At 45.2% G+C, this 20000-nt stretch overlaps 3 protein-coding genes across 11 annotated transcripts in view; 2 read left to right on the top strand and 1 right to left on the bottom strand.

The window, feature by feature from the left end:
- dusp14 (dual specificity phosphatase 14) overlaps positions 1-1749 on the top strand; it is a 21428-nt gene extending 19679 nt beyond the window's left edge. The window contains exon 2 of the mRNA XM_063204308.1: positions 1-1749. This exon is cut by the window's left edge and continues 35 nt beyond it. Within this exon, the coding sequence (XP_063060378.1) occupies positions 156-812 (657 nt within the window). The 5' untranslated portion in view covers positions 1-155 and the 3' untranslated portion in view covers positions 813-1749.
- A 10162-nt stretch (positions 1750-11911) lies between these two features.
- On the top strand, positions 11912-14058 carry LOC134453509 (uncharacterized). Its single transcript, XM_063204307.1, has 3 exons — positions 11912-11920; positions 12227-13214; positions 13315-14058. The coding sequence occupies exon 2, from the start codon at positions 12259-12261 to the stop codon at positions 13171-13173; it is 915 nt and encodes a 304-aa protein (XP_063060377.1). The 5' UTR covers positions 11912-11920; positions 12227-12258; the 3' UTR covers positions 13174-13214; positions 13315-14058.
- Positions 14059-17720: 3662 nt separating this feature from the next.
- Positions 17721-20000, bottom strand: part of synrg (synergin, gamma) — a 104121-nt gene continuing 101841 nt past the window's right edge. For all 9 annotated transcript variants that reach the window (XM_063204968.1, XM_063204973.1, XM_063204969.1 and 6 more), the window contains one exon: positions 17721-20000. This exon is cut by the window's right edge and continues 447 nt beyond it. The gene's annotated coding sequence lies outside the window, so the exon portion shown is untranslated.

Genomic DNA, 20000 nt, shown 5'->3' with positions numbered 1-20000 from the left:
CGACATCTGTGGGGACAGACAATGGCAGTGCATCACTGAGACAAGACTCGTATTGCATCCAGATTCCTCCTGCACATCTTCCCGCCCTTGCCTGACTAGGAGTTTTGTTTTTTATTTTTTTATTTTATTTCCGTTTTGTGTTTGGTTTGTCCGCCATGGGCTCCCGTAGCCAGGGGTTCCTGCACCACCACCACCACCACCACCATAACCACCACCAGCACCAGCGCACCTCCATGGTCCCGGCCACCATCCCGCGCCTCCTGCCCGACTCCACGAGCAGCATTCTGGGCGGCATCGCCCAGATCACCCCCTCGCTCTTCCTCAGCCGGGGCAACGTGGCCTCCAACCGCAGCCTGCTTCTCTCCAAGGGCATCACCTGCGTGGTCAACGCCACCATTGAGCTGCCCAACTTCAACTGGCCCCACGTGGAGTACGTGAAGGTGCCGCTGGCCGACGCGCCGCACTCGCCCATCGCCCTCTACTTTGACAGCATCGCCGACAAGATCCACAGCGTCGGGCGCAAGCGCGGCGCCGTGCTGGTGCACTGCGCGGCCGGCGTGAGCCGCTCGGCCTCGCTGTGCCTGGCCTACCTCATGAAGTACCACCGCGTCTCGCTGGCCGAGGCCCACGCTTGGGTGAAGGCGCGGCGGCCCGTCATCCGGCCCAACGGCGGCTTCTGGCGGCAGCTGATCGAGTACGAGCGCAAGTTGTTTGGCCGCAGCTCCGTCAAGATGGTGCAGACGCCCTACGGGGTGGTGCCCGACGTGTATGAGAGGGACCGCAGGAACCTGGTGCCCTACTGGAGCATGTAGACGGGAGGCAGGGGACAGGGGACAGGGGACAAGGACAAGGGGGCTGACGAGAGAGTGGCGAGTGTTGAGTTTGGGGTGAGGTGACGTGAAGACGAAGGGTTAACACCTGAGTTTGGATGAGCAAGAGCTCCAAGGGCTAGCACCTATTGGACAGAGTGCTGGTGGTGGAAGGCTAGCGTTCGGTGGGCAGCCGTGGCCTAGTGGTTAGGGAGTTGGACTTTCAATCTGGGGATTGTAGCTTCAAATCCCACCTCAACTCTCCCGACACCTCCATCCATGGCTGAAGTGCCCTTGAGCTAGGCACCTAACCCCACATTGCTCCAGGGACTGTAACCAATACCCTGAAAAATAATAAGTATGTAAGTTGCTTTGGATAAAAGCGTCAGCTAAGTGTGATGTAATGTTAGAGGGGTTGGTGGTGGGAGGGGGAGATGATGGCACCCATCTTGAGATGAGGAACACATTGAATGGATGGATGAACAAATGGATGAATGAACAAACGGATGGATGGATGGACTGATGCTGGCTTGGCATTGGGATGATGGAGGAATTACGTGTTGAAACATACAATGGCAAGTGGCTGTTCTTCAAGTTCGCCGTCTTCCCGGAGGGAGATGGATGGAGGTCTTTCTCCTGCTAGATTCTAGACTGTCTGACTTCCCTGCTGCTCTATCCAACAGCCTTCGCCGGTCCCCAATCCACCCCCAGTGAGGAGTAAGTGGTAGTCATGGCGAATGTACGCTATACACTGCCACACAACTGATTCGTTGTTTTCGTCCGTCCGTCTGTCCGGATGAAAAGTCTACCTAACACGTCTGACAAAAGCACTTTGAGGTCTCTGAAGGGGCAGAGAGGGTGCTGCCAAGGTTTTTCATTGGCTGGTGTGGCTGCTCCATGTGCTGCTGTGCTTACTAGTGGTCCAATCCAGATGCTGACAAACGGGTGAGGGGGAGGGGCATGGGGTATGGGGGGGGTGGGGTTTAGGTGTGATTGATGCCAAGAGTGACCAATGGGGAATGTCCTGAGGGCACTTGGGTGGGTGTGTTGGTTGCCATTGTGTTCGACTGACCCAAGAGGCGATGGGAATAATTGAGTTGTGGCATCTTCAAAGTGATGAACACACACACACACACACACACACACACACACACACACACACACACACACACACACACACACACACACACACACACACACACACACACACACACACACACACACACACACACACACACACACACACACACACACACACACACACACATGCACGCTCTCACTTGCACACAATCACACGCACGCACGCACTTAAAAATTGGTACACTTACACAAACAGACATGCACATAACGTTAACATAGGTCTCCCTTCAAATTTGATGTTGGTGTGTTGGTGATGGTTATTGTGCCAGTTTGCTGTCGTATTTTTACCTGAGTGGCAGCGGGCCCGCTCGAGTACACTGTAGCACTTATTAAATTCTATACATAACTGTATATACAGAGGGACAAAAAAAGAAAATGTGGGCTTTACAAGTGCACAGGTCAATTCAGAAGCAAAGACACATATAGTTTATTGACAGGAATGACATGACTTGCACTATTAATCAAGTCTAAAAGGGTCTTTGAATAGAAATCCCCTCATTTCCATATTGGTGTGTGTAAATATGCGAAGGAAATTGGTTCCGAAAGGATATGAGTATGCGAGAATTGGGTATATGGTGCTTTTAAAAGGATGGTGTCCTTTTGTAACGAAGAATGCCGCAACTTTCTATATACCGTATGTTAATGTATGAAGGCTTTTCACTAAAGGTCTCAGGAGCTGTTTGAAGGTGTGATTTAAACAAAGAGAGAGAGAAAAGACTGGTATTTATCCTTTTTGTTTACTTATACTTGTATAAGTTTGTCTTAAAAGAGCCATTTTTATCAGACCCTATTTCCTTTTCTTGTTTATCAACATGTCTCCAGAAAAAAAATGTAATTTTGTAAATGAATAACGAGAGCTCTCTTGGTAAGTACACTATTTTACCAAATCGCTAACCTGCCTTGACTCTATATGAACTTAACTGCCATCCCGTTCCTACCCCATAGGGCAGGGGTGTCAAACTCAAATTGACTGAGGGCCAAAATCAAAATCTGGAACGAAGTCGCGGGCCGAACTCAACTATTATTAAAAAAAATGGACTACATTTGTGCATTCATGCACTTCATACTCATAGTTAAATTTCACATACACTTTTTCCCATCATATTTGTCTGTTCAAATGTGTCTGCACATCCTGTGATACAGCAAATTTCAGTTCAAGTTGTGTTAGGCTATACATTAATGGTGTATGTGGGCCAACTGTAATACACATTTGAAATGATCTCGCGGGCCGAATAAAATGGCTCCGCGGGCCAAATTTGGCCCCCGGGCCTGAGTTTGACATCCCTGCCATAGGGTTAAATACTGTATGATATCGGTCCACCTTTTGCCGCTATTACAGCTTCAACTCATCTGGGAAGGCTGCCCTTGCTTTGTCATGATGGAAGAGGAAGGGGTGCGCTCCAAACCAGATGCTTCAAGATACCAAAACATTTTGGAACATTGCATGCTCTCAGCGTTGTGGGAACAGTTTTGAGTGCGCCCCTTCCTCTTCCAACATGACTATGCACCAGTGCACAAATAAAAGCAAGACCCATAAAGACATAGATAACAGAGTCTGGTATGGATGAACTTGACTGACCTGCACATAGTCCTAACCTGAAACCAAGAGAACATCTTTGGGATGGATTCGAATGGAGACTGAGAGCCAGGCCTTCTCAACCAACATCAGTGTGTGACCTCACCAATGTGCTTTTGGGAGAATGGTAAAAAAAAAAAAAAACATACAATAGGCCCTCAACATACTCCTCAACATTGTCAACAGCTTTTCCAGATGAGTTGAAACTGTTATAGCTGCAAAAGGTGGAGCGATGTGATATTTAATAGGTAGGAATGGGATGGCAGTTAAGTTCATATGTGAGTCAAAACAGGTTACCAAATACTTTTGGTAATATAGTGTATACTGGTTTAAAGGAAAGGCTTTGGCAAAAATATATGTTCAGCTCTTGATTACAGATATATTAAAGTAAGTAATGGTTAAAATCACTGCTTCTGTTTAAAAAAATGAGAGAGCAAAAAAAATAATAAAATAAAACTTTTATCTTCTTCATGTTTCATGACATTACTTTGATCTCACCCTTAACACATTTTTACTTTAAGAAGTTCCTTGTTTACAACACCTCTAAGAGTCTTTGACCTACGAGTGACATTGTGTTTGATGTGAAAAGTGAAAAAAGTGAAAGCCCATTGGGAAACTCCAACTCCCATTGTCATTGTGACACAGCACTCCACAGCACACAAGTGAACACTGCACACTGCACACAACGAAATTGCATTTTGTGCCTCACCCGTGCAAGGGGGCAGCCCTCAGTGGCGCCCCATGGGGAGCAGTGCGGTGGGACGGTACCATGCTCAGGGTACCTCAGTCATGGAGGAGGATGGGGGAGAGCACTGGTTGATTACTCCCCCCACCAACCTGGCGGGTCGGGAGTCGAACCGGCAACCTCTGGGATGCAAGTCTGACGGCCTAACCGCTCACCCATGACTGCCCACTGATGTGATCTAAAAAAGGATGTCATAGCAGTCATGAGAATGAAACGACACATTATTGATGTTAACGACTATTGTCATAATGTTTCATTTTTCGAATGTCATAACACCCAAACAATGTCAACATGACATTACAAAAAAAAAATGACACATTGACAACAGTCTTAAATATCAATAGTGTCATTCATGTTCATGCCATTTGTCATGTCATTCTTGTGACAGCAACGTGACACACTTATTTAGATCACATCAAACGTAGCGTTACCAAACATTCTCACCATAAGAGGTACCCAGGGAAGTCATGGGTAAGCGGTTAGGGCGTCAGACTTGTAGCCGGTTCGACTCCGGACCCGCCAGATTGGTTGGTAATTAACCAGTGCCATCCCCTACCCTCCTCCATGACCACTGTACCCTGAGCATGGTACCGTCCTGCCGCACTGATCCATTGGGGGCTGCCCCCTTGCACAGGTGAGGCATAAATGCAATTTTGTTGTGTGCACCTGTCACAATGACAATGGGAGTTGGAGTTGCTGTGTCACAATGACAATGGGAGTTGGAGTTTCCAAGGTGGGCTTTCACTTTCACTTCACTGTATCGTGGAAATGAAATCCCTCGCCTTGCACTGGTTGGCAATTAAAGTGCAATTAAACATCAACGAAATGGAAAATCGAAATAAAATAGGCAGACAACAAAGTCATTGACAACATCGTAGAGATATTTAGTTTCCACCACAGCCCAGGGGTCCACAGCTGTCACAGTTCTGATGGGATTTGTCCTTGTGTGCCTAGCCTGATGTCAGTTCTGTGGCCACCACACCACGGCACAGCACAGCACGGCACAGCACGGCACAGCACAGCACAGCACAGCACAGCACAGCACAGCACAGCACAGCACAGCACAGCACAGCACAGCACAGCACAGCACAGCACAGCACAGCACAGCACAGCACAGCACAGCACCACAGCTACACAGCAACCACAGGGATTGTTACCCCGACAGGCAAAATGTTTGCTTCTTCCACACTCACAAACAAACGCACGCACGCATGCACGCACGCACGCGCGCACGCGCGCGCGCACGCACACACACACTCTCTCTCTCTCTCTCTCTCTCTCGCTCATACACACACACACACACACACACACACACACACACACACACACACACACACACACACACACACACACACACACACACACACACACACACACACACACACACACACACACACACACACACACACACACACACACACACAGAGACACACACACAGACACACACGGGCTGCATTTCATTGCCTCAACAACAGTGAACGGAAATGTGACTCAGTCAGGGAGAAAGATAAAGAGTGAGTGAGAGAGGGGGAGAGAGAGAGAGAGAGACAGAGAGAGAGACAGAGAGAGAGAGAGAGAGAGGGAGAGAGGGAGAGAGAGAGAGAGAGAAAGAGGTGTTGAGAGGCAGAGAATGGGGCTGCTTTATTTCCATGGATTTCATCATTTTATCATGGCTGCCTTGCACTGCACAGCACAGCTCAGCTCCACACCGCACCGCACCGCACCGCGCTGTGCCGCGCACCCCAACAATTATGTTTAATGGCTCTCATTTGATTTCTGAGGGAGAGAACAAGCATAAAATATATTCATCTCTTGACGGCAACAGCGTGTCCATTTGCCAGCGTGCCAGAAAGAAAGAGAGCTATAGCACTTTTTGCTTTACAAAGAAAAAAAAAAGAATAAGCAGTGAAAAATAGAGAGAAGAATGAATTCAGAGAGAGGTGTGAATGGAAGAAAAGCCTGATCCTTCATGTCTGTGGTTTTCACAAATCATCCAGGTGCAGAAATGGCGTGTGTGTGTGTGTGTGTGTGTGTGTGTGTGTGTGTGTGTGTGTGTGTGTGTGTGTGTGTGTGTGGGTGTGGGTGTGGGTGTGGGTGTGGGTGTGTGTGTGTGTAGAGCTGGACTGGGACCACAAACTGACCCGGGCATTTTTGGCATTGACCAGCCCTTCAACCCCACCCCCATACTAAGCTTAACAATGAGTCACCTTAGTAAGAAAAGAAAATAACGATGCATTGTACATAAAAGATTAAAGAACAATTAACAATCAGACCACAATGCATAAAACTAAGCACTGCCATAAAGCATTGAAAACAAACACATTTTTTTTTACAGGGGCACGTGTCTGGGTATTGATTTGCTGTGCCCCGGTATGAGTTCCACAAAAAACAACAACCTTGCATACCTTGGAATTTAGCTCAAGTTTAGCATACAGAGTAATCTACAGAATGCGCACAAAATATCGCTCTTGCACTATTTACAATAATATAATTAATTTACAAGCTTTTAAAAATAAATAACTGCTTTTTTTTTGCTCGAGCGCTTCACACGCTGTCATTATCTTTCGGTGCCCTACTGTGCCCCTGTACTGTATAACATTAGGTCACCTGACACCCCTGTTTCAAAAACCTCAACACAGCCTGCCTCCCTAACAGAGGGGAAGAGAATTCCACAGGAATGGAAGGTGAAAGCTCTGTGGCCAGCTGACTTCTTACACACCTCTGGGATGGACAGGAGACCAGCGCGCATGGACCACAGAGTCTGAGCTGGTATATAAGGTGTAAGAAGCTCAGTAAGAAATGCATGTGTGAGTTGACCATGTAGGGCTTTGTTTGTAAGTGAGCAACATGGTTTGAAAGTAAGCCCTAGGAACCAGTGGAGGAAGGCTAAGATGTGTTCAAATTTCTTTGTCTTGGTCAAAATAGCATTTTGCATTAACTGAACCCTACCTTTATGGAAGGACAGAAAATAACACATTGCAGTCTAAATGTAACAAATGCATGAACTAGTGTTTCAGCATTACAGAGAGACAGCATACGTGGGTCTGATTTATATTAGTTATCAGTGATTATACAAATGATAATTTTCTCAAGTTTTTTCAATTTTCTGGCAGTAAGGACTGTACCACGACTGTGAAATTTGCGCTTTACCAAAGCAGAAATATACAGTACGTATAGAATACATAGGCCCACATAATAAATGTTTATATTCTAAATAGGACCACAACCAAACCATACCAAACATAGACCCATCCATCCCTCCACACTCCAAACTACAGAGCAGTAATAGCTGTGGCCCTGTGCTGTGCTGTGTGCACTGCAATGGCTTCTGTTGAGGCAGTGTGCTGCCTGGCGCATCATTCAGCATAATCTGATCACGGAGTCTGGGGTTATCACATAATCAATCTCATCACATGAGCCCAAACAATAAGTCTGAGAGGGGGACCCTTTGTCTTCCTCCCCCTGACGTGGCGCGCTGGCGAGGACACAAAGAGGAAATTAAACCTGAGCGAACGAGGGAGTGGGGGGAAGAGAGAGAGAGAGAGAGAGAGAGAGAGAGAGAGAGAGAGAGAGAGAGAGAGAGAGAGAGAGAGAGAGAGAGAGAGAGAGAGAAATGAGTTATCCGAGAAGGTTAAGGTCACGGCTACCAGAGATGGCTCACATGCCTCTCTTTCTCTCTCTCTCTCTCTCTCTCTCTCTCTCTCTCTCTCTCTCTCTCTCTCTCTCTCTCTCTCTCTCTCTCTCTCTCTCAGCCTGGTAATGTTAGGCCACTGTTTGTTGTGTGTGCGTGCTTGAGGGAAATGCATTAAGAGAAAGAGAGAGGGAGAGGGAAAGATAGACATGGGAGACGTGAGTAACGCAGAAAGAGAGAGAGAGAGAGAGAGAGAGAGAGAGAGAGAGAGAGAGAGAGAGAGAGAGAGAGAGAGAGAGAGAGAGAGAGAGAGAGAGAGAGAGAGAGAGAGAGAGAGAGAGAGAGAGATGGGAAATGTGAGTGACAATAACAGAGCACTTCAATTCATCCAGTGGCCGTGAGATGTGTAGGAAGAGGCATTTTTTTCCACGTCATTTGTTTAGTGGAACAGAACATTTTGGTCTGAGGAAAATGTTTTTGAAAAACATTCCTATTTGCGAACACCACGGACTGCCTAACGTATCTTTTTTTATTGATGTCACTCAAATTTTTTAGTTTGTAGTTTCTCAGGCAAAGACAAAAATAGCAGAAACATTTTACAATTCACAGAGGATACACTTTAGGCCTATGGCAGGAAAATGATTTTGATAGCAAATGAAAAAAGGTAACCTTGGCAACGGTCACCAAGGCACTGCTGCCCCTAGGGATGAATATTAATGCTGAATCAATGCCCAGGAAAAGAAATCAATCGCCTGTAAGCAGATGAGAGGCAGAGGAAGAGGACCCACTGGACATTGCCCATCTGTGCATCTAATACGTCAGTGTACATTATACTTAGCTAGGGTTTCCACATCTGAGTTGTAAAAAAACCCGGATACATTGACGTGCAATTGCAAAACATTAATGATATGTGTTCATTTCAATGGGGTAGTATGAGGAAGTGCATTATAAAAACAGCACACTTATTCCATTTTCCTGGACAGACCATCACAAACCTGGACAATCCTGGAAAAACCTGGACGCGAGGCAACACTCCACTTAGCTGACACTATTATCCAGAGCGACATGGAGTTATAGAGGTACAGTGTCAGTCAAGCCAAGTCAAGTCAAATGTACTTTATTGTCAAAAATCTATGTGACAGGGTTAGCACATTGCGTTGACCAGTTTCCAATGTGCAGTTAAACTAAACATATAAATGAGACATTGACAGCAATCACACACACACACACACACACACACACACACACACACACACACACACACACACACACACACACACACACACACACACACACACACACACACACACACACGCACGCACGCACATACAGTACAATAAAACTAACATACTATACAATACAATACAATACAATACAATATGTTCTATTTGTCATTGTGACGAGCACAACGAAATTGTGCCTTTCTTGTTGAAGCAACAATAAATACAAATAAAATAAATAAAAATAAAAAATAAAAATGGAATAAAAAGAATGGTATGTATATAAAAACTATGCTTTTGATGACAGCTCTCCTAAGTCAGTGACTCCCACCTTTTTTTGGCAACATGGGGTGCTCCACACACAATTTTTTTCGCCTGAAAAATTGTATGAGTTTCAAGAATAATAATATTAATTAGTTGAAAAATATTTTCAAATCAGCATTCTTTTCCCACTACTAAACATTTCAGATGACACCATTTAAAACTAGAAATGCACTCAGAGAGTGCAAACCTCCGCCAAGGAAGCTGAATTTGGTTGTAATATTTGTGACATGTCGTGGTGTAATCCATGCATGCCTAGGCTATTCATAGGCTAGGCCTACAGTGTTCAGAGAAGTGAACATTCAATTTTAACCAAATTATGTGTCTCTTTTATTAGCTAAAGCTTATGTCACCTCACCTGGTTAGCTTTGATATTAGAGCACCTGTCATTGTAGCAAATGTGATTGGTCATGCCATAGGCATAGGCTACAGGCCCTACTGTATTTTGGAAATTATTGTATCTCCCATTGCTATACTGTAGCCTTGGTGTCATTGTTCATTCATTGTGTTGTTATAAACATTTTGATGATTGGAAGCATGCCTTTCATCACATAATTGTTTTGCCATAATATTGTATAGGCCTAGCGCAGCTATTAATATCAATCCATAATAGATAATGATATGACTACGCGGGTACCATGGCCTTTGAGAACGATTTGGTATCACTGTCAAACACAACCTTTGATTAACCTTAAATGTAGTGAATTGGATACCGTTCCCTCCTTGGCGCTGTCTATTCATCATTGATAGCCTAATTTTGTTCACCGTTATTTTTTTCCCTCCCTCCGTGGGCTACAAACTTCAACAGGCGAGAGAAAGCTGATTTGGTTGACATGGAAAACACTCGGAGAATTAACTCCGAGAAAGTTGTGATGATATGCATGACATTAGCCTATTTACATTATGATTTGTTGCTATTTATTGACTATACGCACTAACACGCACACTCTCACATGCAACCCGAACTCTTATTGTAAGTTTGCTTAGTGCAAAGCCGGCCGCCGACAGCGCGTAAACATTGAGTGTCGTGACTTGTCCCGCAGTGGCCTTTCCAGCTCTCCCTCGCTCTCCCTTGCAAGGTGTTGTAAACGGTTTCAAACAAACTGAGTTTTTGGACCTTATTTCCACTTCAAGTAGCCCAAGCAAGGAAAGATGATGCAGAAAGGGAAATTGTCATTTACTTAGGACATTATTCAGATTCTAGGCTAGGCAATAACAAAAAGGCAGCGAGGAATATGTATCAATTTTGACGGCCATTGTTTTTAATAACAGCAGGCTGACGTGCTCCCGACAGTTGTTAACCCTTGAACGCCTTGCAGTTAACTTTGCGCATCCCAATTTGGAACTCCAACTAATAGCCCTACTTGTCTTCTTAATATTAAGCACAGCCAACTTCACACGCTTTATCTGGGTCTTATAACGGCGTAGCTCATATGGTTATTAAGGTGCACTGCGGTCAATTGTCAGTTTGCCGTTTGCTTTGCTCCCAATATCAGGCATGAGGCATAATTTCATTGTTTGTGTGCGTTTTATTTCATTTGCCAACAATAACTGCTGTCAATAGTTTCAAACTGCTACGAATATAGTCCCACCCTTGTAGAATGCAACTTTTGACATTGACACACGCCTTGCATTTTGTTTAGTAGCAGATGACGGCGCAGTTCACTCCGAGGACACTTCAGCACCACAGATGCGGACAGCGATCCTTAAGAGCGACGCTACGAATGATCGTAGAGGCACTTGGCTCTGCCTCTCCTACCCGGCCCAGACCACCAACATGCATCCATTAACACATTTTAACTTGCCATTTGCCCATGTGTTACCTGTTGTGTGTTCTGTTAATCAAACAAATACATAGCCCATATATAAATAAATGGCTAAATAAGAGGCCTAGGCCTACGGGGAATGTGATAGGCCTATAATTCGTAGCAAAGAGAGATATCCTCCGCGCTCCTGCACTTCACAATCTGGTGCGTCTCGGGAAAGGACTTGGTAAATGCAGGGGAAGAAAGGAGTCACCGGAGCATCTTCAGATGTGGAAAATAGGCCTATAATTCGCTTTGTACTCTGAATAACCCCCCAAGTAGCATAATGCAAAACTGCTTCCCCAAGTAATTTCATGCTGTAGCAGCACATATAATTGAAACTAATCCACGAAAAGCGTGATTCCTTCTAGGCTTTATTGGTTCTTAGACAGGCTATGGCTTATCGATCGGTTCGTTCCATAGAACTAATACCAAAGATTATCTATTCTAAATGCATTTAAACCGTCTCTGCTAATACAATTGTTATAATTATTTCGTTCTGCCAATCCGTCTTCAGTGCTGCGCTCCACATTCTTTGCGCACATGAGCGCTACAATTACGTCACAATCGAACATCTAATGACGTTAGATTTCGAGTCCATACCATCACGGTAAAAACAAAGTAGTAAGTTAATGAGTAGCCTACAATTCAACGAGTAAGGCGTGCAGATACGGTAAGCTTATGTCCTCTGTATTTAAACTTCATAATGAATGACTGAATCAACCAACAGATCCAAGCCTCAATTTATTAGATTTAATGAATTATGAATACATAGCTAAAATAGATAGGCCTAATTAAATTGATATGCAGCACTGAAGCTGCATTTTAGTGAAAACTTGTATGTCGCCCAACTTAGACAGAATAAGCCTATATAATTTTAACATAGGCCTATAATATAATAATAGCAATAGATGAGAAAGTGCTTTTCCAATCTTGCATAATGGCATAAAAACTCTGAAATGACTGGTGCCTTTTTTAGGGAAAGAAAGACAGAGAGAAAGAGAAGAGAAGATGGCCTCAGAAGGCCAGAGTAGAGGGAGGCAGGCATGTGGCCGGCGGATCCGTGCCTGGTTCCTGGCCTGCATTGTGTGTGCCAGCTGCAGGGACAGAGCACCGCAGGAGACCGCTGAGGAGAGGAGGGCACGGAGGAGAGCAGAGAAGGAGCGCAGAAGGCAGCAGCGCAGGGACAGGTGCAGTAGGCTGCTGCCTGATTGTCTCTCCTTCTTCCGCAGACGCCGCCCTTCCACCACCACCACCACCACCACCAACTCAGCAGCAGCACCTGAGGATGATGAGGAGGTGCACCCTAGCGAGGTGTGCACCTACCCAGGGTACGTGGACCTTGATGGGATGCTGAACGCGGCCAACAGCGCCTGGGATCCCATGCCCCTGAAATCCTACCGTGCCATCAGTGCGGTGAAGATCAAAGAGCCTCGGCAGCAGGACGGCTCCCTGGTCTACGCCACCAAGGCCAGCGTGTGGAGAGCTAGACCACTCCTGCAATGGGAGAAGGTGCCACTGCGACCAGCCCTGGTGCCAACACGACCACCCCCACCCCCACCGCTACTACTGGTGTCCCCAGCGCCACTGCTGGTGTCCCCTCCGCCCCCTCCACCCTCACTGGCCCCGCTGTCCCCACTGCCACTTGCCCCCACTGCCACTGAAACTCAGGCCGTTGGGTTGCATCGTCGGTCGTGGGGAGGTTGGGGAGGTGTCTGTCGGGTGTGGGGAGATGTCTGTTGGCTCAAGGTTGTCTTGTGGGGAATTTGCTATCAGCTCAAAGAGTGGGTAAAGAATAAGATGTTCGACTTCGGCTGCAGACGGCTGGGGGCCAACGAGTTCTTTGCAGAGAAGGTGGACTTCATCAGGAGCTGGCTGTGTGACTGGTTGCCAGGCGACATCACAGAGACATTTCAGATGTGTTGACGTCAGTGATATTGAGTGGGGCGTAACTGGACAGGTAACAGGTAGGGGCTGTCATTCTTTGAATTTGTCAATTTGGGTAAATGTGGACTGGCTTGAAGGGCTTAAAGGAGAAGACTAAACTTTTGTTTTTTTTTGGGATAGGCAATAGAGGAGAGACAGGAAGAAAAATTGTAAAGAGAGATGGGGAAGATTCGGCAGATGATCCGGGCTGGAATCGAACCCGTGTCGCTGGGGCAGCAGTCCAGTGCCCAGCCTGGCCGGGTGACTACAATAAGTGGGGGCTATAATAATAAAATGGGACCAGAGATTCTTTAAGTATAGAGATATGCCAACATAATAGGTTTCTATGGGCACCTAACGTGACCAGGTTCCGGTCTGCCTAAAGGGCCGTGTCATAATGCTCCTACAATGAATAGAACAGTCCTTAGGTCTGCCTAGGTCTGCCTAAGGGGGGCCATAATAGAACCAGGAAACAATGGGCCAATGGAACCTCTCTCTCTCTACTCTCTCTGATGGGACTCTTACCAGGTATGCACCTGAACACACCTGAAGATGATAATTGAGTGCAGGTGAGGTTGAGCGAAGTGATGGGTGCACACACACGGGTTGGCAGAGGAGATTCATGAAGCAACAGAGACTGACAGGAGGCCACACCAGGAGAGAGCGACGGAGAGAAGAATGCTTCCCTGAGGGGGGAGAGGGGCGAGAGTGGTCGGAATCGAACCCGGGTCGCCGGCACAGCACTTCAGTGCCCAGCTGCTTGAGACACGGCCGGGCCATGAAGACGAAACTCTAAACAGACAGAGCGGCATAAAACTGAAGTTGGAACTGGTGGCAGAGTAAATAAACTTTCATAAGAGCTTTATATAAATAAAGTCTACTTCAAATAAATAGGATTTCGTGCTTCATGATTTCATTCAAAGATGTGTTTCATTCAATCTCAAATAATGTTTTCAACAAATTAGTCTTTGACAGCCAACTTAACAATAAATATAATGCGCTCTGTCCTCAGAGAATGTAAACTTTACCACCATGGATTAAATAATTACCAAAATATGTGTATGTACAACTAAAATATTTGTTTATTGTTTATGTATCCTTAAAGGGACACTGTGTGAGATTTTTAGTTATTTATTTCCAGAATTCATGCTGCCCATTCACTAATGTTACCTTTTTCATGAATACTTACCACCACCATCAAATTCTAAGTATTCATTATGACTGGAAAAATTGCACTTTTCATACATGAAAAGGGAGATCTTCTCCATGGTCCACCATTTTGAATTTCCAAAAATAGCCATTTTTTAGCTGCAAAAATGGCCCTACTTGGACCATACTAGAAAATATTTGTTTATTACTTAGTAAACTTCCATGTAAAGATCAAATTTGGCAATAGGCAGCCCAGTTTCAATGAGCAGCATAGTTGCAGTACCTTTTCTGGCCATTTCCTGCACAGTGTACCTTTAAAAATGAAGAAAAAAACAACCTTTTATTGAAAATGAGGAGAGGTGACTGATGGAGAAAGAAGTAACGTGAGATTGGAGCCCTGAGCGACAGCAGACACAGAAAGGAGCAGGAAATAAATGGTGATCTGGCTGAAGATCCAGGCAGCAGATGGAGGAAAGAAAATAGGAGAGGGAGATAAAACTGAAAAGTAGAGGAGAAGAGAACAAAAGAGAGAGAGAGAGAGAGAGAGAGAGAGAGAGAGAGAGAGAGAGAGAGAGAGAGAGAGAGAGAGAGAGAGAGAGAGAGAGAGAGAGAGAATGAAGAGAGGAGAGGGCCTGTTAAGAAAGCAGCAGTGGAACATGAGATAGAGATACACTGACACACAGCACAGTCATGGATTGTGCAACCATGGGATGAGAACACTAATTATTTACTTACATGTAGTATAAAAGGCAGCAGAACTGCTCTGCTGCCTGGCTTGGAACCCAGTCCTCAAGGATAACAAATGGGAGCTCTGAACACCAAACACCAAAGAGGCTCTTTGTCACAGGCAAAGTGCATGTTTGATACCCTGCAGGCCCAAGGTTAGGAGCTGGGTTGAGTGAGTCTTCTCCCCCATTCAGTACACACTTGCCCACCCACATTCATGCTCCCCTGTTGATTCAAATCTGCAACTCTACAATCCGGATGCCTTAATCATTAATCAGAAGTGTGGAGTCCAAAGCTGCCCCATCTCCACACTTCTGCCATCTATCCTAAGAATATATTTTTTAGTTTTTTTAACTTCATGTATAGATATATAGAGAGTGTGAAAAGAGATATAAAGAGAGTGTGAGAGAGATTTTGGGTACATTTAGGAAGACACCCAGTCTGGATTCGAACCTGGGTCCCTATGAGCAAATTACCCATTCATGGTCTGGCACAGCACATCTGACCAGAGTCATTTCTAATATTTCACTGGCAATGCAACTGACAAGAAATAGGAGTGCCTAAATTGCCAGCCAGTGACAAGTAAGAAAGTAAGTCAAAAGAATGTGGTTAGAGGATAGGCAAATACTGGTGAATAGCAATGGAGTTTGAGTTTAATTTCTTTCAGAGGCACGGCAGTCCTACAATAATGAAAAGCGTATTATATTTCATTTTGTATTCAGAATAATTCTCGTCTGAAAAATAATGTCCAGAGTTGAATTTACACAAATTGTATTACATTTCCAAAGTAATTACCTTGTGGGAATGTTTACATAATTCAGCCCTTGGAACGAGGAATCAACTATTTCAACAATGGCAGGGCCCATGTATTCAAGCATTTCAAACTAAGTCCACATTAGTCTTAGGTTTCTATTTTAAAAGGCTCCAGTGAACAGATCCAGACATGAAACAGACAAAATGTGCGTCTTCCTCTGTCAACTTTCTGGGGAGGATGCTTTCTTAGGTAACCATGTGCGGGTCAGAGCCAGGGAAATAGAAGCGTATTTTCAGTCCCAAGTAACCTCTGCCAAGGTGGCCACTGCAGACAAATTGAGACTAGCATCTCCTAAATGCCAAAAGCTCTGAGCCCCCTCTGTGTGTAGGTACAACCAGGGCTGAATTAGCATGGCCTAGGGCCCCTAGGCTACAGCTTGCTGTGGGCCACCCCGGAAGGCAAATTTCATGACAAAAATTGTGTTTTAATTGAGGGCAAGGAATTAAGAATAACATGTCTACCACCTATACTCAATACGACAGAAGAATGTTTCAACATTGCATCCCGTTATAATTCTACAATTTTTCACTTGTGGTTGTGGTCAATAAGGGCCCCCCTGGCAGGTGGGGGCCCCTAGGCTGCAGCCATATCTAGCCTAGGGGCCCTGTGCCTTAATCCGGCCCTGCGTACAACACCGGGCAGCAGTTTCCAGCGACCATCCTCCTTGTGTGGTCCTCCAGAGCGACACCTCAAATCCTCAGGCTGGGTGCCTAGTCAGGGTCTTAGACCTCCCAAATTACATCTGGCCTTGGCTGGAGACACTGTGCCCCGCAACGCCAGAGTGGAGAGGGGCTTAGACGGCTTAACCAGGGGGCCTACGGAGAGAGCCGGAGTTAACAAGACTTAAATGGGCCTGTGACCCATGTGTTGGCCTTGAGGGTTGGATGGAGGAGAGGGAGAGGGAGAGAGAGAGAAAGAGCGAGAGCGAGAGCGAGAGAGAGAGAGAGAGAGAGAGAGAGAGAGAGAGAGAGAGAGAGAGAGAGAGAGAGAGAGAGAGAGAGCAATCATAAAAAGCAGGGGGGTGGGGGTGGGGCAAAAAAAGGCCATGGAGACGAGAGGGACAGACAGAACAAGATAGGGAGGAGAGAGAAAAACGAGTGAGAGAGTGAAAGAGAGGAAGCCGGGGGGCAGAAATAAGAGGACAGGGAAAGAAGAAAATAGGGGTAGGTGGAGAGAGATGTGAACTGTCCAGTCATAGCTGAGGGCCAAGTGCACTGATGCTTTCCATGATCGACTGCAGAAATATAGACATCTCACATCATGGAGCGCGCAGCAAATATTACGGTGTGGAACTAAGCCATGCCCTCTGCTGTCCTCCAATAGTGAACTCATGCTGATGATGAACAGAATGTTGAACACACAATGTTGAAGCATAATAGATTTTCTGTCAAGCCAAATGTGTTTCAGGTAATCGGCAATATTACCTGAACATGTTTTATACTGGGTAATATATGAAATATGATATATGATGATACAATATGGCCTATGTGTGTCTTGCATGGTGAATTTGTGTGTTACACTATTCAACATGGTAATGGAAGAAAAAAAGGAACAAAGAAACACACAAGAACTGTATGCATCTCAGGGAAAATTGTACTGAACATTTTTACCCCCTCACCCTGGGGACACTGATGATGGACTAGAGTCCCAAAACGTTCGTACCTCATTCCGTCTTTAGCTTTCATTATATTCAGCTTTTTAAATAGTTTTTCATGAATAGCATCCAACTCTTGCGTGACTCCATTCCTTCCTTCCTGCATTACTTTTTTTTTGAAGTTACGGCTCCAAAAGGCAAAGGTACCGATGCCACAGTCACCTATTGTATATGGAAATGTAAAAAAACCACAACAAGCAGTCATCCACTTATGTCTCGTATACATATTTTTTTTAATCTACACAATAAATCACCACATCATGACATTGTTTACATTGGTCAATGCAATACTATAAGCATCGTCAACACACACAAAAAAGTGCCACAGTGATTTCTTTTTCCTTCACATGGTCTGTGGGCTCTTTCCAAAAATCATCCCCATCCCCCAGTATGGTATTTACAGTCAGTCTACAAGAGTCTTCACGGCAAGTTGAGAGTCTCCATTGATATGAATCTTCTTCCCTTTTTCAATACGATTTGATGATCCGATGATTCAATAATCTGATAGATAGAATCAAATTTTTCAAGTAGCAAAAAAAAAGAAAGAAAAAGAAAGAGATAAACTTTCAACACGATTTCAGCCAAGAAGAAAAAAAAAGTGGATAAAAATCACACTGCAATTACAGTATATGCAAGACATTCAGATTGATGCGCTACAAAAAGGAAGGCCAACTATGTATTTCTTTTAAAAAAAGACCTCAGCCACAGTCCCGTCTTTCAGTACACACACTCAGAGCCCCACCACACGATCCACATTTTAGAGTATTCAACGACAAAAAACACACACGCATGCACGCACTCACACACACACACACACAGACACACAAGACTGAGACCCTGTCTGAGTAGATTTGTCAGCATGTGCAGTGATATGTGGTCATGAGTACATAGAGACCCAAAAAGCCAAGAGGGGGATGATTCATAAAGTTCATGTGAAGAGCACACCCTCTCTCGCTTCAAAAGAACGACAAAAGTCTGGAATGCTTAAAAAAAAGAAGCAGAAACATGGGGTGAAAGTCATTCATCCAAACTTACATCCTTCCCTCTTCACTCTGTTTTCTTTCCTGACTTGGGGAACGTCAGTTTTATATTGGACATCCGTTAAACATTTGAAATACAAATGTGTGATCTAAAAAGTAAACCCAACTTTGAAACACTGACAGGCCACAATTGTCTTTTCCAAATCTATCAGGTTTGTAGTTTGAGTTTTAACAAATGTCCTATATAAGTAAAGCCTACTTTAGCCAAGTTGACAACGAGGACAGAGGAAAGGACACGAGGTTGGAGAAATGAGTCAGTATCGAACAGCATCGACATCCACAGCTTCTCTTCACATTCATTCCCTGTATGTGTATATATATTATATTATACTATATCTACAAGGCTGCTAAACTAAAGCTTATGGTATGGTGGAGAGAGTGGCACCAAGCCAGACGTGGAATGATGAGATGTGCTTGTAGCTCACAGTCCTCTGTCACCAAGTCATGGATGCAAGCCAACACTTGCTTGTCTCTTGACAATCATGTTCAGGACTTAATTCTTTAAGTGCAGGACCCTACGATGGAGAGGGCCAGAGGATTTGACATTCACAGTGAGGAACATGTCCAATAGTAACAGTAACAGTATGCTGCAGTAGACCAATCTCCACAATTGTGATAGCAAGAGAGTGAGTGTGAGAGAAGACAAGAATGTCTCGATGAAGAATACTGACAACCTCCAGTTCATACTTTTCCATGTGTGTGTGTGTGTGTGTGTGTGTGTGTCTGTGTGTGTAAGAGAGAGATAGAGATAGCAAGTGAGCGTGAGTGCGAGAGAGAGATGGGGAGTCATGTTGTTGGGAATAGAGCAATCTGTAAGCCGAGAGATGGTTTGAGACAAAAGTTCTCAGAACAACAAACACAACACCCCCCCCTCGCCCAAGAAAAAAATAGGAGGCGAGAGGAAACTCTGGTCGACAGAATAAACACACAAACGAATAAATAAATAAATACAGACGGATGCCGGGGAAACCATTCGGATCTGTTCTAATTCACTGCACAAGTCCTTCCTCTCCTTCCAGCAGACGGGGCAGAGGGGAGGAAAAGATTAGAGAGGATGTAGAGAAGAGGAGGAAGAGGGGGAGGAGAGGGAGGAGAGGAGAGGAGAGGGGAGGAGAGGAGTAGAAAGTGGAGAGGGAGGAGAGGAGAAGGAAAGAGGTGGTGGTGGTAATGGTAATGGTGTGGGTTTGGGAATAGGTCCATCTATTCAGTGTCGGCTACCCCTTTGCCAGAGGGGAAGAACAGATGTGGGAGGATAGGATGGATGGAAGAGGAGGAGGAGTAGGAGAATTGGGGAGGGAGGTAAAGGGGTGTAGATATTGGACATGGGTACATCTCTCCAGTGTCTGCTACCCCTTGTGTGCAATTCAATGGCGGCAGCTACCGCAGCAGTGGCAGTCAGGTGGGATAGGGGAAGGAATGACGGATGTGTCCCATGGCGACAACC

The sequence above is a fragment of the Engraulis encrasicolus genome, chromosome 8, assembly GCF_034702125.1.
Source record: "Engraulis encrasicolus isolate BLACKSEA-1 chromosome 8, IST_EnEncr_1.0, whole genome shotgun sequence".
NCBI lineage: Eukaryota > Metazoa > Chordata > Actinopteri > Clupeiformes > Engraulidae > Engraulis > Engraulis encrasicolus.
The sequence above is the reverse complement of the archived record's forward strand: the minus strand, read 5'-3'. Positions and strand labels throughout refer to the sequence as shown.